The 18,126-nt window shown below is 40.0% G+C and overlaps 1 protein-coding gene across 1 annotated transcript; it reads left to right on the top strand.

The window, feature by feature from the left end:
- The first annotated feature begins 3,341 nt into the window (after nucleotides 1-3,341).
- LOC115672728 (kinesin-like protein KIN-12D) lies at nucleotides 3,342-17,708 on the top strand. The gene is made up of 38 exons (XM_030594645.2): nucleotides 3,342-3,429; nucleotides 3,525-4,218; nucleotides 4,382-4,537; nucleotides 4,661-4,744; nucleotides 4,903-5,022; nucleotides 5,104-5,217; nucleotides 5,296-5,388; nucleotides 5,507-5,667; nucleotides 5,762-5,836; nucleotides 5,930-6,017; nucleotides 6,108-6,166; nucleotides 6,274-6,337; nucleotides 6,432-6,497; nucleotides 6,637-6,798; nucleotides 7,167-7,271; nucleotides 7,352-7,587; nucleotides 7,666-7,735; nucleotides 7,827-7,892; nucleotides 8,067-8,111; nucleotides 8,192-8,271; nucleotides 8,636-8,711; nucleotides 8,986-10,659; nucleotides 10,783-11,193; nucleotides 11,586-14,345; nucleotides 14,433-14,540; nucleotides 14,669-14,790; nucleotides 14,903-14,990; nucleotides 15,104-15,178; nucleotides 15,289-15,531; nucleotides 15,630-15,728; nucleotides 15,976-16,050; nucleotides 16,123-16,175; nucleotides 16,269-16,380; nucleotides 16,467-16,577; nucleotides 16,664-16,834; nucleotides 16,926-16,991; nucleotides 17,108-17,227; nucleotides 17,372-17,708. The coding sequence occupies exons 2-38, from the start codon at nucleotides 3,526-3,528 to the stop codon at nucleotides 17,516-17,518; spliced, it is 9,048 nt and encodes a 3,015-aa protein (XP_030450505.1). The 5' UTR covers nucleotides 3,342-3,429; nucleotide 3,525; the 3' UTR covers nucleotides 17,519-17,708.
- The last annotated feature ends 418 nt before the right edge of the window (nucleotides 17,709-18,126 follow it).

Below are 18,126 nucleotides of genomic sequence, written 5' to 3'. Positions count from 1 at the left end.
ATCGAGGGCCAGATTCAGCAGGTTCTTGAACATCTGGAGTCTCTGCACGAGCATCATTGTAACGTCGGAGAGTATGAAAACGTGGAGCCTCGGGCTTCGGCTGAGGTTGTCCTCTTCTCTCCTTTCTTCTTTTTCCTTCTTCCCGCGTCAATCAATGGTCGTTGTCCGTTGAGAGTTCGTTTTTATACATGATGAGGAGTGACTCGGACAGATCCGGAGCTCGATCAAATCCGGCTCTTGGAGAAGCAAAGGGACAAATCTCTCTCTCTCCAATGGAGATAGGATATACTTTTGGCTAAATTTGATGATCTAAATTTACTAAACTTAAGATGTCAAAAAAAAACATCATTACTTGTAAATTCTATTTGTACGGGTCTTATTAACAAGTGCCCCTAAGACATTATTTAAATTAATGAAAAATATTTAATTAACAAGTGCCGTAACTGTCCCCTTGCCAGTCCCCGCCTCTTAGGGGAAGAAGGGAAGAAAATTTAAAAAAAATAAAAAAATTATAAAAGTATTATTTAAAAATATTCGTGTCAGCGACGGCCCAGTCACGTAAGACGGCCGGTATTCATGTCGGCAATTTCCAATCAAAATTAGCCAAATGGACTAAATTGACATAAATACAAAATGTTTAAGACTCAATCGGCACAATTATAATATGGTTATGGCTTTTTTAGTAATTTTTTCAATATTGTTTAGGACCCTAGAAGACCACGAGAGAGTAAAAAAAAAATCAGCCCTTTTAAAATTCCTAGATAATTTCTTTTATTATCATATATTAATGACTTTAGTGTCTCCGCAAATAAAATCATTTTAAAATCATTTTTTCCAAGCACTAGTCGGCCCAAACAAATAAAGTTGACTATCGCGTCCTGATTTCGCTCAAATACTTATGATTTTTTCGTGCAAGAAAAGCTCAATTGAAGTAAAACGGTTGGTGCTTGATAAATAAAGGAGTGGCACATGCTCAAAACTGTTCTGGAATTATATATGTGTGTGTGGGGGGGCCTAATTCCAAAAAAAAATATCAATTTTAGGTCTAGTGACAATTCTGATCTTAATTTTTTTTTATCTCGTAAAAAATCACTAACTTTCACTTAAATTCCAAATATGGCCCCCTTGACATAGAACCATCAATTGTCCAACTTGCCTATTCCACTTCAACAATAAATCCACTTGTCTTGCTAATCTAATTTAAAGCACCGTTCATTATTTTTTTCTTTGAACCACAACTTGAAGTCATCGTCTCTTTCACTTCACAGACAAGTTAAAAGATCTCCAAATTGAATCTCTCCGATCAGGCTTCGCCATTTTATCGTAATTTGAAGTTATAGACCACCGCTTGTCGAAAGACGCCATGGACGAGATCCACCAAGCTCACGACCAAAACCTCTTTTCTCAAACAATGGTGATTTTAGATAGAGAATCAAATGAGGGCCAGATTTGGGATAAAGGTAAAAGTTGGTGATTTTTTATGAGAAAAAAATTGGGGCTAAAATTATCACTCGACCTAAAGTTTGTGTGTTTTTTTTTTTAATTAGCCCTATATATGTATGTCTATAATTTGATTATTTTGTAGAATCACCGTTTTAGTTAATCCTAAAATTTGCTCATCTTTGGTTGATTATGTGTTAATGCTATTATTTACTCCGCAAAATGGAAACTAATAAACTTCTCTCCAAAGTCATCGATGAGAAATAAAAAATATATTCAATACTAAGTTTAAACCATTAGTAATTTCACATGATATTCACCAATGGTGTCAAGGTGTCCATGCGCCAACGACCGTACATAATCGAGGAATACTCATCCAAACCCCGAAAGAGCTTCCGGAACATTAGGGATGGGCGATACAATAACTGTGACGTGTTCTAGAGAATTCTCGACATAAATGCCGGTAGTTGGTGGACAAGGAGATGTGATCTCCTCCGTTAGATCGAAAGTCAATCAATGGATGTAATCATTCAAATCTTTGTATAATTGAAGCAATTTATATTCTCTCCCACAACTTCTCTCTACAATCCGGGCAAGCGAGTGAGCGATTGAGAAAAGGCTTGGTTTAGGCACATCTAAGAAAGTCTAAATCGCAGCACGGGTCCAATTTCAAACAACCGACCCGCGACATATGATTGAACGTGATATTATCACATCTACATATTATCACATCTACCACACTGTTATCGAAAATTCATTAACCTCAGAAATACTAGCTCATGCGTTTAAAATAAAAATAATAGGGGTTACGTAAATTTTGTCATGTAATTTGATTTATTCGTCTCGGTAAATTAGATATTTCACACGAGAGAATTTGTTGTACATGTGCTTTTAGGTTTGTTAACTTTACCGACGTGTGTTAGCTGTAGTCCATTATGTTGGTGATTTGAGCATCTCTTACTAGGAGTACTAAGTTTTGACCTGTTTGCAAATGTTATGAGGAGTGAGGTTTAACTACTGCCCCGTAGCAACATATGATCTTATAGTCACTTACAAATATAGTGCTGATTTTTACTTTAGTTTTTCTCCTCCATTATGTTGATCATTTGAGCATCTGTTACTAGGAGTACTGAGTTTCGACCCGTTTGCAAATGTTACGAGAGGTGATCTCCATCTGCTTATCCAAACATGTCCTTCTGCCGTGCACAATGCCAACAACAATGGACTATGGCTGCCAGCCCCACTGTGGTGGCATTGGTGCAAGAGAATCATATTCGCGATCTATAAACAAATTAGACGTTTGTAAATTCTTATTGTATTGGATCGAAACACGATCCCCTAATAATCATCAAACTCCTGCCACGAAAACGATTTCATAATTTTTATTTTATTAACAGAAGGAAAGAGTAATTACCAATTTGGGCTTGAATTTGAATTCCTCACAAAAGAGAGTACCTCTCCTCTCCTTTCTTTAAATGTGGGCCCACACCTCAAAGCGAGATCAATGATTCATATCTCGCAGCCGTTGGGAATTTTGTATTTTGGGGATTACGCCATCCTTTCGCTTTTACGAAGAAGCCCCCTCCCCCAAAATTCAAATCCTACAAGCGCTCAGGATGCGTCGATTTCGAAATCTAGATCCCATCTCCACCGTCCATTTTCTACCCTCGAAACCCCACCCACCCACCCATTTTCGATTTTTGAACTCCCAAGAGTTCTTGTGGCAGTTCAAACTCGCAGACAACGGGACATGCGAAAGAACGAGAGAGAGAGAGAGGGAGATGGGAGAGGGAGATGGGATGCTTCCTTTGATCGATGCTCGGTGACTTCGCTCGGTCTCTGACAGACTTTGTCTTGTTCCTTTTTGTTTTCGCTCCTGTCGAGGATTGTTTTTCGAAGTGTTTTTTCCCAGCTGAACGGAGCTCCAATTCAGCAGAAAATTTCAGGGTCGAGGGCGTTAGGCATTCTTTTCTTCAATTCTTCTTTCAGGTAGGCATTTCCTCTAGTCTCGCATTGCCCATCTCTCTTAAAGGCACTTTTTAACTGTTGTTCTTTGCTGAAATTTTCCTCTCTCCGGATGTCAGAATGTTGAGGGATTTGAAGTTCCTCCGCCGGAATTCCGGCAAGCACGAGGAAGTCGAGAATGTACCCTTGCAGCCTAATAGCTCATCGGCAATTCAAACCGCTGGGGACTCCTCTCGGGCACCGTTAAACGCTATTCAAGAGCCTACCCAAAACCCTAGACCTGAAGCAGAAGTTAGCACTAAAAGCAGAGTTGATAGAACCCCAAGTAAGCCCCGGGTCAGGAATGCAGATCCCTCGTTGCCTCTTCGAACCCCGGAAAAGCACAACTTGGGTGTCTCATCCAAGAACCGGTTCGGGTGGGCCAAAAATGAGAGCGCCAGCGGTTCAGTTACCACTGACGCGAATGATGATTCCAGGACTGATGAAAAAAACTTTCCGACTCAATTTAGTCGGGGGATCGGTGTAGGAAATTTTGCGACTCCGAGGATGACTAAGACGGTCGGAAGAGCGAATTCGAATTACTCCGAGTGTACTTCCACGCAGAGTACACCGACTAAGAGTGTAAACAAGCCTCCCAGTGTCAGTTTTCGAGGTAAAGTTGACGGCAATGGAGGCGGCCGCTGGGGAAATTTTGCTGCATTGTACAAAGGGATTCCAAGCTCTGTTGGTCCCGCTACGGTTGTTAACATAGTCGAAGTGCCTCACTTTGACCTCAAGGAAGATCCATCATTCTGGATGGAACACAATGTACAGGTATGGAAGTGTCTGATCGTTTGTGAGCTGTACGCAATGCTACGAAGAAGTAGGTGAGGGCCAAAATTGGGAATGCTTCCTAATCTTTGCCCCAGCAATTGAGAGAAATTTGGAATCACACATTTTTTTGGCTGTTTATATTGATGCTGAGAAATTTTTCTAGGTTCTTATCCGTGTCCGTCCCCTCAATAACATGGAACGGAGCACAAATGCTTACAACAGGTGCTTGAAACAAGAAAGTTCTCAGAGCGTCACTTGGATTGGCCAACCTGAAACTCGATTTTCTTTTGATCATGTAGCCTGTGAAACTGTGGACCAGGTAATTCCAGAGTAATACAAATACAGAAATACTGATTTTATTATTCATATTGGTTTGCCTGTTGCCTTTTTTGTATTTATTTTGCTTGTCGCTTGTATGATGTTGTCTTAAACAACTTTGCAGGAAATGCTCTTTAGAATGGTTGGTCTTCCAATGGTGGAGAATTGCCTGTCTGGTTATAATGGCTGCATGTTTGCTTATGGTCAGGTACTCCATTTATTGTTACCGAACATCATTCTATGTGCTCTTGGTGTTCACAACTAATGACTAGCATTCGAGCCAATGCTCAGTTTTACTTTTGTTGACTGTGCTTTTCCTTCACTGGCTCAGTGAATTTAATCCAAAGATTGCATCTGATTTTGCAGACGGGAAGTGGGAAGACTTATACAATGCTTGGTGACATTGAAGACCTAGAACTGAAGCCGAGTCCTCATCGAGGAATGACACCGCGCATTTTTGAGTTCTTGTTTGCAAGGATTCAAGCTGTAATTTAAACTAACCATATAAACTACTTGGGGCAGAATTTTACTTGTATATGCTGCTTCTTATGATATTTAATGTCGCAGGAAGAAGAAAGCCGAAGGGATGAGAAACTAACGTACAATTGCAAGTGCTCTTTCTTAGAAATTTACAATGAACAAATTACTGATCTCCTCGATCCTTCATCTACAAATTTGCTGGTGAGTCAGTTCTCTAAGATGCAAACTTCTTGCTTTTTAGCATGCAAAGAACTTTTAACAATGTATACTCAAATGCAGTTGCGGGAGGATGTCAAGCAGGGCGTCTATGTAGAAAATCTCTCTGAATTTGAAGTACGGACAGTGACTGATATTCTAAAGCTGCTGACTGAGGTTTGGAGTCATCTCTCTCTCTCTCTCTCTCTCTCTCTCTCTCTCTCTCTCTCTCTCTCTCTCTCTCTCTCTCTCTCGTGAGCACAAAGCAACCAAAGTCCTACTTTGTTGCATTCAGGGTTCCTCAAATCGGAAAGTTGCAGCAACAAATATGAATAGGGAAAGTAGCCGCTCTCACAGTGTCTTTACATGTGTGATAGAGAGTAGGTGGGAAAAAGATTCCACAGCAAACCTAAGATTTGCGAGATTAAACCTGGTTGATCTTGCAGGCTCCGAGAGGTGAGCCATAAGATGAAACGTTATTGAACTAAATATTACATATAGCATAAATGTGCGTATGTTGGATCTGTCTGACCATCTAATCCTCCAATAGGCAGAAGACATCTGGTGCAGAAGGAGATCGCTTAAAGGAAGCTGCTAACATCAACAAATCACTGTCAACTCTAGGGTACTTCATCTGTAAAGGATTTACGTAATTTTTCTCTTTCATTTCTTTGTTTATTGGTCTTATTGGCAATAATATCACACAACCGGACTGCAGTCATGTAATTATGGTTTTGGTCGACGTGGCCAATGGGAAACCAAGACATGTTCCTTATAGAGATTCAAGGCTAACCTTTCTACTCCAGGTCAAATTAACCATCTTCTCTATAGAATTCGTGAGGCTCATGTTACCCATCATCAGGTTGTCTTATTCTGTCGTTCTAAACTAAATGCAGGATTCTCTTGGCGGAAACTCAAAAACCATCATTATTGCCAACATTAGTCCTTCAATAAGGTACACTGATTCTTTATGTGTTCTTTAAATATAAGCCTTCCCACTTATTGACTTGCATCTTTAATAAATATCTTTCGTATAGAGATATTTAACATTGTCTTCTACAGCTCCTCTGCCGAGACATTGAACACTTTGAAATTTGCTCAGAGAGCAAAACTCATACAGAATAATGTAAGCTTGGTTCTTTGTTCCAATAGCAGTGTTAAATTCTGTTGACTGTTACCAACTTTATGGCCAGTAAATGACTTCCTCCTTTCTGGAACAGGCTGTGGTCAATGAAGATTCTACTGGTGATGTAATCGCTCTGCAAAATCAGATACGCCTCTTAAAGGTGGACTCAAGTTTTGTGAACAACTTCCTTCCTTATCCAATGATCTATAGCTAAATTACTTCTTGCAGATATTATAACTTCTGGCAAGTATTCATCATTATAACTATTCATTAACTAGTGGGCAATGGATTTCTATCAGGAGGAGCTTTCTGCACTTAAACGCCATAACATCTCCAGATCTTTATCATTTGGTTCAATTTCCATTGGGGGGGCCGGCGATAAAAGTGATGGTGATAAGCAGGAGGTGGATGATTCTCTACACTTTGATCCCAGCGGTGTTGTCAGAATGTCCAATAAACAGGTACGGTGGCTTGGGTCTAAGATGGGAATTCCAGGGATTGGATAAATGGGAGATACTCTTCGAGGAGAAGTATGAGTAATCTGCATATTTTACTCTTTAAGTGTTGGTTAGAATGGTTTGCAGTTATTTAATCACATCGTCGGTTTATATGCTATGTATGCCACTTCGGCTACAAGGAAAGCCTACTCTGTGTTTCAGAACCTTTGCAAGCACATCTGCTTCTATGATTAGAAGTCTCCGACCTGTCTTGCCCTACCGTATGATTACCCAAGATCACATTAACTGACGCGAAAGAAGTCTTATAAAATGTCATCCATTTTAACATCACCACGCTAATACGGGCTAAAATATTCGTGAATGTGAATCAGCTGAAATCCTTGGAGACGACGCTTGCTGGTGCTCTAAGAAGGGAGCAAATGGCTGAAATGACCATCAGGCAACTTGAAGCAGAGATTGAGCAGTTGAACCGCTTGGTACTTTCTGCATTTTTTTTCTGTCATTTTCTTCACGGCATGAGCTGTGTGCAATCATGCTGATTCTCTTTCTTCCATAGGTGCGACAAAGAGAGGAAGATACCAGGTGCACCAAGATGATGCTCAGGTTTAGGGAAGACAAAATTCAAAGGATGGAATCTCTCTGTGTTGGTTCAATCACTGCAGAGGTATACTTGCACGAGGAGAACAAAACACTTTCTGAAGAGATTCAGTTGCTTCTAGCCAAAGTTGATCGGAACCCTGAAGTAACTCGCTTCGCTTTGGAGAACATTAGGCTTTTGGATCAACTAAGGAGGTGAGGTTTTGGACATGCCTTTATTCTAGTTGGATATTCCTTAACCACATTGTTGTTCAAAACTGATTGCTCTTTTAGGTTCCAAGAGTTTTACGAAGAAGGGGAGAGGGAACTGCTACAGGCAGAAGTATCTAAGCTGCGAGATCAGGTACTAGCAGAGACCACCGCAACTATGTTGTTGATTCCTCTTCTTTGTGATTGTAGCTGGTATAAATTAGAGTTTGTTGTTGTATTCACAGCTGCTACAATTCATTGACGGAAACTTTGAACAGCCCAACCATTTTAGCTCAGGCACCCAACCTCAGGTTGGTCAACTTTGTTATTCTTGTGGATGGTTCTTAGTGACAACAAATTCAGTCGTACTTTCTCTAAGACGCTGGAATTTACACCTAAGTAGAGTGAAATTTCCTCTCATTCTTCTCCTCGCACCTTCGTATGGTTTTTGACTTTTAACCTTAAAATTTCTTTCTCTGATACAGGACGCCATGCAGGCAGGCAAAGAAAATGCTACACTCCAATTAGAGGTTTATTTATTCTGCAATTTTCTCGTTTTTCTTTCTAGATATAGTCCCTGTATTAATCTCCTATTTTGCATTGATATTAGTTGAGGAACACGTCCAAAGAACTGGAGGAATGCAGACGGAATTTAACCTCTTGCCTAGAGGAAAATGCAAAGCTTAGCAGGTAAAGTGATCTTATCTTCTGTGATGAAGTCTTTTACTCTTTTCTCACTGCTTAAAGATAATTTATGGTACAAAAGAAGTTTTTGAAACAATGAATAGCTCATGCTGGAGTACATTTTTGGTCCAAAATAACTTTTTTCATATTCCAAAATATCTTGAGAAGCTTTCAGCTTTTCAAGCTTACAAAGTCAACGCATTAACTACACAAAAGGACTCAATGGACTTGATTATAATGCGTCACGTGGCCACATATTATCTAGTTTGTAGAGTACTTAGTTCTATTATCACATTAATTGGAAATTCAACGGCTTCTCAAAGTGCAGTAGCATGACAAAATGCTTATGCAACTTCTTTGGCTTTTGCAGAGAAATACATCATCTCAGTTGTAAGTTAGGTAGTCTCAATTCCCAAGACACCAATGGAGATGGCAATTCCAACAAGGTATTTGTTTAGTAATATCCATAACCTCTTGTCATTTTTAAAATATTCATCATGGGTTTGAGGCAGTATGTGGCATACTCATTTTTGCTAGTATCCTTTTGTAGAATGTTGGTTTGTATTCCCAAACATTTATAGCTTACAAGTATTATAGATTCTGTGGAAAGTAAAGGGTGGGCGTATCATGTGTTGAGATGTCAACGTCACTTTAACTTCTCACATTCTTCCAGTTACTATAAGCATGTAAAGCAATCAGAAGTATTTAACTTTATTTCAGGATTTAAGAGACGAACATCCTCAAGAGCCACAAGGGAAGCACACAATTCTGGGGAATAAACATGCAGAAGAAATCATGGATTTGCAGCTGGAGGCGGACATTTTAAAGATAATTCTCAAAGAAGAGAGAACATCGCGAGGCGAACTGGAGGAGAGAATCATCTGCTTGAATAAAGATCTTGAGGTGGCAACAGAAAAACTTTTATCAACTACCAAAAGATGCGAAGATGTTACCAGTGAATTCAAAGAAGCAAAGTCTGTTATTGAAGCCCTTGAGTCTCAACAAATTCTTTCACTCAATGAGATGGAGGATCTTCAGAGCAGTAACAGTAATTATATGAAACTTTTGAGATTAAAAGAGGTAGAAATTGTAGCACTAAAGAAGCAACTTTCAAGCAAAAGGTTTAGAGATCAAGAACCTAGTAAAGGTGCAGAAAGTGAGGACTCGCCCATGCAGGCAAGGTTGAAGAAGATGCAAGATTCTCTTGAGAAGGCTAAGCAGCTGAACATGTGGTACCAGAATGACCATGCATTTCAAGTGTCTAATGAAGAAGAAATGGATAAAGTTTGCAAACAAGCTGAAGCTGAAACTGCTGAGGTGATTGTCTGCATGCAGGAAGAACTTACCATTCTTCAGCAGCAAGTTCTTGATAGTCAGGTGAGAGAGATGGAGACCAAACAAAATACAGTGATGCTTCAAACTGAACTAGAGGATCTCCAGGAAAAACTCGATCTTGTTACTGAAAATAACACGCAGCTGATCGGTCTGCTTGAAGACAGAGACAGAGAACTCCAGACATTGTCAGAGGAATGGAAACTTTTGACTGGTGAGATTGAAGAAGTACTTGCCAACGGGAATGAATCACTTGCTGTTGCCTCTGATGAGCTGGGCCACATATCCAACTCTTTCCCTCAGAAAAGGATTTGGATTGCTGAGCATTTCAGTCAGATGATTCGGACGATATCTGAGAAGGATCTGACGATTGAAGAACTCAGTAGATATTTAGAAGATGCAAACAAGAAAAGAAACGATTTAGATTGCATGTTGAAGTCTTTGAGAGGAGCAGCCCTGGCCATTACTGAAGCACACCAGCAGGAGTGCAGTGAAAAAGAGAGAGAAATTATCTTGTTGACCTCACAGTTAGAGGCAACAGCACATGAACTGTCCAAGCTTGAGGAGAGAGTTAAATTTGCTGAAGATAAGATAAAAAATGCATCAACTATGGCAACAGCTGCTTTTGTAGTTGTGAATAGATTGTCCGAAGTAAATCACAATTATCTCACAAAATTGGAGCAAAAAGATATCCTTCTACATGAGTCAGCGGATATGAACATGAAGAAGGATATTTTTCTCAGTGAACAGGCTGCGACTATTGAGGAAACGAAGAAGCAGGTTGGCTCTCTAAGAAAGGATTTACTACATATGGAAAATGCTTGTACAGTACTAAGAAAGGAGCGCATGGAGGAGCGGCAACATCTGTTTGCTGTGGAGCGGAAGCTAGAACAGATGGAAGAGAGTAATATTATGAAGGCAAGAGATAAGTTAGATGAGCTTAAAACTGGTGTATCCATGCTCAGGTCTTGCATGAGTGATTACTTAGAGCATGATGAGAGTCCTCAAGGAACTGATGAACAATTATTATATGCATCTTCCAGCAACAAGGTTGAAAGACTGGTAAGCTAACTCTTCTGCCTTTTATTTGGTGACCAAAACTTTGAGGGCAGTCCCCTTTCTGCATTAAATAGGCCTGACATGTTCATTTGATTTGTCACTCGCCATTTCTGGATATTGTTGCAGATAAATTCTTCATCGACAGAAGAGAGCTTAAATTTAAGAGCCGTCAAGGGTCCGAGTAGTGATGATACTTCCTGTTCTTTTCTGGTGGGTAATACTGTGCCTCCATACTCATGTGATAGAGATATCACAATCAGTCTTCTGAGAAAAGAGATAGAATGTGCCTTGGAAAGTTTAAAACAAGTGCAAACTGAGATGGCCCAACTTTACAAGGAGAAAGAAGAGAGATTGTTGTCTGAGGAGAGGAGCAAGGACAGAACAAAGTGGCTCACAAATCAACTGCTCTCCCTGGAAGGAGTCATGAGGAACTTTGAAGAGCAATCACAACTTAAGATAGAAGCTGTTAATCTTAAGATGCAGACTGTTGGCCAAACTGTGAAGAATGCAAGCAGAGATTGGTGCAAGACAAAAGAGGTAAAACCTCAATATAACTCAGTGTTCTGTTTATACCATGTAAACTTTGTTGTCGTACACTCCAAATATTCTCTTTGTTTATGAGATTTCTCAGTTGAACCTATGTCTGTTGTACAATATCTTCAGTGTCTCTGGACCTCTTTTCTTCGAAGACTGTTGATACAATCTTGTCAATGGTTTAAAATGCCAACAATAATAAAATGCGAAGATCATGATGCAATCTGGAATTGACAGTTTTTTTTCGTCTCTCTCTCTCTCTCTCTCTCTCTTTTTGCTTTTCTTTTTTCTTAAAGCATTTATATTTGCATATCAGGGCATGATGGCAGCATTCTGTTGACCAGTTTATCTATTCTTCTATTGAATTATCTATTGACAATTCCCTAATACAACAGTTGCTTGAATGTGAAGTTGGTGACGCTGAGATAGTTGCAGCACAAAAGTCTGCAGAGGCTTGTCTTATTCTAGCTAAATTTGAAGAGGCTCAGGATACCCTGACAGAAGCTGATATCACAATCAATGAACTAGTGATGGCAAATGAAGCAATGAAACTTGATAAAGCTAAGCTGGAGAGAAATGTAAAGTCATTAATGAAGGAGAGGGACATGCTATGGAGTGAGGTTCAAAACTTGCAATCCATCAGCTCTCAAAAGCATCAGCAGATCGACTGCTTAGAAGAGCATATTAGCTTGCACATGGCAGAAACCAGAGATCTGCTTGCAGGGCTGCAGGGAATTGCTGGAGAGTTCCAGAGCATTTTTGAAGAACAGTTGTCTCTACTAGCCAATGACTTCAACAGCATGAAGTTTCAAGTCTCGAACTCCACAAAGTTAGTGAAGTCATGGCTTGAAGACATCTGGTCTGAGATAATTGTTAGGGATTGTGCTGTGTCAAGCTTACACCTTTGTCACATAGGAATTATGTTGGAAACAGTAACTGGACTGAATGCTGAGAATGGTCTGCTCCAGCATGGCCTACATCAAAAAAATTCTCTCCTCACTGATCTGAGAGAGCACAATCTTAAGTCAAAAAAGGAGCTGGAAGTATTCAGAATCCTCAAGGGAAAACTGCTATCTGACATCAAGAACAGCTTCGATCGCATCTCGAGGAAAGAAGAGGAAGCTGGGGACATGAGGAATAAGCTAACCGGTTTTGAGAAAAAGATATTAGACCTACAGTCTCAGGAGGAGTTGATGTTAGAAAGGTCTAACCATATGGGATCTCAACTTGCTATTTTGACGAAGGAGTTGGACTGGACTAACTCAAATGCCATAAATTCCCTTCTGGATCAGGAGAAGCTGATGAGAGCAGAAGAAGAGGCTTTGCATTCTAAGCTTGAGCTCCTTATACTAGACTCGTGCTCAAAAGATTTTGAGTTGCTTATCTTGCGGAAGGAGATTGAAGAGATTGCTCTCCAAAAGGCTAATTTAAACAGCAATAATATCAATTTTTTTGCAGCTCTACAGAATCTGACGAGGGAAATCGTTATATCCAAAGTCGATGGAGAGTTAAAAGAGCAGGTATTATTAGACAATGAGATTCAGATTTCTCTTTTAAAGAAAGAAATTGAGGAAGCAGAGAGTAAGAGACTAGATTTGTCGACTAAGCTTGGTGAAAGCAACGAACGGATTTTACAGATGGATGGTGTTATTATAGCTCTTGAACAAGATCTTCAGCTACTAAAGGAAGTTGATCGTGCAAACAGTTTGTTGAAAGCTGAACTCTCAGAAACTAAAACTACTGAAATGAGACTTTTGAACCAGATTGAATCACTTGAAGCTGATCGGGAGAAAATTGCAGAGAATCTAAGAACAAAGGAGACAGCATTAGACTGCTCATCCAATCGGATGTCGTCCCTGGATCAGCAAAATCAGAAGTTGCATGGGGACGTTTGCTCACTGAAAGCTTCATTGGAGGTGTTCCAAAATGAGTTGGATCAGAAGAATCAGGAACTGAGCAGAATGGTGGGGTTGAGGGAGGCGCATGAGTTGCTTAACATGGAGATGAGTAAGTTGAAAAACGAAAAAACATTAGTTCTCCAAGATTTGGCAGAGAAAAGGTCAGAATGTGAATCATCATTAAGCAGCATAGACACGTTCAATAAGGAGAACATCAGGTTGAACAATCAGATTATTTTATTGGAGACTAGCATTGTCAGTCTAAAGACTGATTTGGGGGAGAAAAATGCTCAGTTGCATGAAATCCAGCATTCTAGATCTTCGCTCTTGGAGGACTTATCGCTGAAAGGGGAAGAACTTCAGCTATGTACTTATTCCTTAAGTAATTTGAAGAACGAGAATAAGCTTTTGAGGAATAAGCTTCAAGTTACTGAAAAAGGCGTTGAGTTACTCATTGCATCTGGCTTGCAATCTAAAATTTGTGTGGAGCTTGTCAATACTATTGATATCTCCAATGGCAGATTATATGATGTAATTGCAGGCGGTGCTTTTAGGAGTATGGGCAATATGTTGGAGCAGATACATGAAGATGCAGAACAAATATCTAAGTTCATAGAACAGGTCGAGGGCCTCGATCACCATGTTAAAGAGTTGATGTCCGAAAACTCAACTCTTCGGACTGAGTTGCTGAGGAAGGACGATGTTCTAAAGGGACTCTTGTTTGATCTCCGCTTGTTGCAGGAGTCTGCTTCTAATACAATTGATCAAAAGGATGAAATTGAAGAAATGGCAGCTAATCTGGAGTCTCTAGAGAATGAACTTGCTGGAAAATCAGACGAGCTTGATGAGGCCATTGCTTGCAGTCTGAAGCTTGAGGCTGAATTGCAGGAAAAAGTGCATACCATCTCTATTCTTGAATTGGATATATCCAAAGAATGTGAGAAGCTAGATTCTCTTTCTAAGGAAAATTTGGAACTGAAAGCCTGTTTACAAAAAGCTTTAGCAGAAAAAGGTTCTGCTGAGGAGGACCTAGTAGAGAGAAGCAAAGAAATTGAGAGTTTGGAGATGGAGCTTTCAGCAATGGGCAATGCTATTGACCAAATGAATGACTCGATGGAGTACTTGAAAAGCAACTTAGACGAACTTACTCTTGAGAGGGATAAGTTCCAGGCTGAGGTGCTTACACTACAAGAGAAACTCGAGAAGGCATGGGCCACAGCTCGCAAAAATGAAGCAGTTGTTATAGAGGCGCAAAGGGTACTGATTTTCTAGAGTCTCAGTTTTTCTTTTTCCAGTTTTCATGTGCTCATATCAGCTAACTGCAGCATCCCATGTCAATCACAGAGGGCTGAAGAAAGAGAGACCTATGCTCTTGACAAGGAACAGGAAGTTAAGTTGCTGGAGAGGTCTGTGGAAGAGCTTGAACATACTATAAATGTGCTGGAAAGCAAGGTGAGTTTTAAACCAAGTTAAAACCACCTCTATTTCAGTACACTATATTATTGCTTTCGAATACTATCTTGTTCTCTTCAAGTGATACACTTGATTTCACAGCATGTACAAAAAATGTTCTTTGGCAGGTTGACATTGTTAAGGGAGAAGCTGAACGGCAACGTTTATTGAGAGAAGAGTTGGAATTGGAGCTTCATTCCATAAAAAGTCAGATGCAGAATGTTCAAAATGCTGATGCTGACATTAAAAGGTCCGAGCAATTGCTTTTAGACATTTGTCTGCATTAGATGACAGTGTTTCACTTGATGAAGATCAGAAAATGTTGCCTCTAACTTTTGTCATTTAACTGTTTTGAGTTATAGGCATCTAGATGAGAAAAAAGCAGACCTTGAGAAATCTCTAAAGCAGGTCCAGATGTTGGAGAGGGAAATTGCAGAAAAGGATGCAGAGGTACAGAGTTGTATTTTCAATCCCATACCTTGTTTGTACTGCAGGCTAAATGCTGTCCTCGACAAGTAGGACTATCTACAACCTAAGGATAATTTTCTTACTTATGTCAACAGAATGTACAACTTAAAGCACATATCACTGAGCTAAATTTGCATGCTGAAGCACAGGCAAGTGAGTACAAGCAAAAGGTAATGTGGAGCAGTATTCGAGTTCTTCTATCTCAATTTTAGTGAAGTACATAGACTATTGGGTGATTCAAGTACGGTTCTGTTAACATGTTACTAAACTATGAAAGCAGTTCAAGGCACTGGAAGCAATGGCAGACCAAGTAAAGCCTGAGGGCTCTTTTACCCAAAACACAAATCAGTTGTCCTACAAATCAGAGAAAAGTACCTCCAAGCCTAGGGGCTCAGGATCCCCTTTTAAATGCATTGGATTGGGTTTGGCACAGCAGGTGAAATCTGAGAATGTTGAGGAACTAACTGCTGCAAGGCTACAGATTGCTGAGCTTGAATCATTGGTTATCAGTAAGCAAAAAGAGGTATCATCAGCATCTGATATGTTGGAACTGTTCAAGTTCTTTTAAGTTATCCCGACATTATATGTGTCCTATAATCCTCAAATATTTGTTCTTTACAGATATTCTCCTTGAACGCTAAACTAGCTGCTGCTGAAAGCATGACACACGATGTAATTAGAGACTTGCTTGGAGTCAAGTTGGACATGAGCTCTTATGTGGTAATTGAACTCTGCATTATTCGTCTGTCAATACTCTTCACCTTAAGATATTTACACGAAGTGGTAGATGGATATTTCATATTATACTCAGCATTTTCGAGAATTTTTTACCGCATTATGATTGAACAGATTCACTTTTATCACACACACACACACACACACACACACAGGTAGATTGGTTTGCTAAAATTTCATCTCTGCCTATGTACCCTGCTGATTACCAATGCTTTCTGTCTTCTATTGCTAGTCGTTGTGGAATAATCAACAAGTGGAGAAGGTAACTGAGAAGCCTCATTTGCAAAAATCAGAATCTCAGTCAGAGGTACTTAAGCATTTAGGATAAATTAGTTTACATGGATTTATTTGATTTCTCATTGAGTCCTTTCTGGAACAGGAGGTAATGAAGCTAAAGGAACAGCTCGATGAATTCGTTGATGAAAGGAAAGGGTGAGCTACATGCTTTCTTTTTCTGTCATTCTACTACAGTGAGTTTCTTTTGCGTCCTTCTGTTTTTCTCAAGTGTTTGTTTGAATCCTTCAGATGGCTAGAGGAAATTGACAGAAGGCAGGCTGAATTGGTAGCTGCCCAAATTGCATTGGAAAAGCATCGCCAGCAAGAGCAGCTGCTCAGAACTGAAAACGAAGTACTTAAGGTTGAAACTGCATAGGCTCTACATATGATAGGAATGAGCTTTTTAATTATAGAAACTCTGTGGCTCACATCTCCAACTTGTATCAGACTGAGAATGTGAAGTGTAAGAAGAAGATCACAGAGCTTCAAGATGAAATTTCAAAGCTAAGTGGCCAGCAGAACCTCCAGCAGCGCATTCATCATCATGCCAAAATCAAGGCAGGCTTTATCTGACTTCTTTATATACCAGATATATCTAGCCTAATCCCGAACCAAACATGTATGACATTCATGTGACGCAACAGGAAGAGAATAACATCTTGAAGATTCAAAATGAAGAACTGACCACTAAACTGCGGCGAGCCGAGGTTATTCTTTCACGTGTCAAGGAAGAGCTCGCCCACCATCGTGCTTCTGCTGGGAAAAATCCGTACTTAAATTTTGACGAGGAACAAAGGTGGAGCGACAAGGTTAAGGTTAGTGTGGCTTTCTGTATGTGAGAGAGATGTGGGAAAAATCTGTATGTGAGAGAGATGTGTGGCTGACAGCCAGGTGAATCTACTGCAGGAAGCTGAGGAGGAGAAGTTGCAATTAGCACGGAAGCTATTGGGCTTGTGTACCAGGATCTTAAAGGTATGCAAATAAAGAGTTACTTCCTCTCTCTCCCAAAGATAGTGCTGGTCAACATCTCTTATGACCAAAAAAAAATTCTCTTATGTCCTCAACCGAAAATACATGTGTTCTTTCAGGTTGCTGGATTTAGCAAACCACGTTCAGAAATTTGCCCCTCCGTTGCTGAAGAGGCTCTCGAGCAACTGAAGGACAGAATCACTTCGATGGAGAGTGAACTGCATGATCTTAAAATTAAGGTGAATCTCGCTCTCCCTCGTTGGCTTTTGCCCACACCATTTCGCAAACTCGTACTTTTCGCTTGTTTAGACTTTGTATTTGTTCCAACGACGTTAACTTCAAATGGATACGAGTCGTTAACAGATAGAATAAACCTCTTGCAGAATCGAATTGACAACGAAAGAGCTCGGTTGTCCGAGCTCATGCCGCAGCAAGAACAACATTCGCCCATAAACCGCCGGCCGGACGAGACCTACAGGACTTCAAGGAGGGTGTCCAGAACTCCATTTCTTTCTACCTTAGATCGATAGTGAGCGTTTCTTTACGACCCAACACATTACCTGTAGCATTTGTACATTATATCATCTCAGCTGAGGAAACTTTACAAGGCGGTATCTCTTTATTTTGGTTATTCTTATTCGTTTCCAATACGTGTATACACAATTCTTCTCGGTGTTTGTATATGTCTATTGTCATGTAAGATGTAAATGTTCGGGGATACTCTTACGAACCACAAAAGAGAGAAATCCATGTCTTGTATAAAATCTTCAGGTTTGTCTTTTTAATCGAGCATTCTAACATATCGAGATGGGCGGCGTATAGCAGAATACTTATTTTGTTTTGTACCAAAAAATACGGGAATTCATTGATGACTGTCAAATCTCGTTGATAATTGAATTTGACACTCGCTTGTAGCTTAATGTGGCTTGTTGCTTGTGACATGCTTGACACAGGCTCGTACTCATGTGCTGATGATGGCATGGCCAAGTGTCGCCACGGGTGAGCATGGCCTCATTGTAGCAGCAATTCTCAATGAAATCGAGCTACATTGATTGCATTTAGAAAATATCGATATTATCGTTTTACAAAATACTCGAAAATGAAAAATTTTATGTTTTATGTTTCATGATTGACGAAA

The sequence above is a fragment of the Syzygium oleosum genome, unplaced genomic scaffold, assembly GCF_021117445.2.
Source record: "Syzygium oleosum isolate NSW1041296 unplaced genomic scaffold, Sole_v2.1 Sole_v2.33, whole genome shotgun sequence".
Taxonomy (NCBI): domain Eukaryota; kingdom Viridiplantae; phylum Streptophyta; class Magnoliopsida; order Myrtales; family Myrtaceae; genus Syzygium; species Syzygium oleosum.
This window is presented reverse-complemented; position numbering and strand designations above follow the sequence as displayed.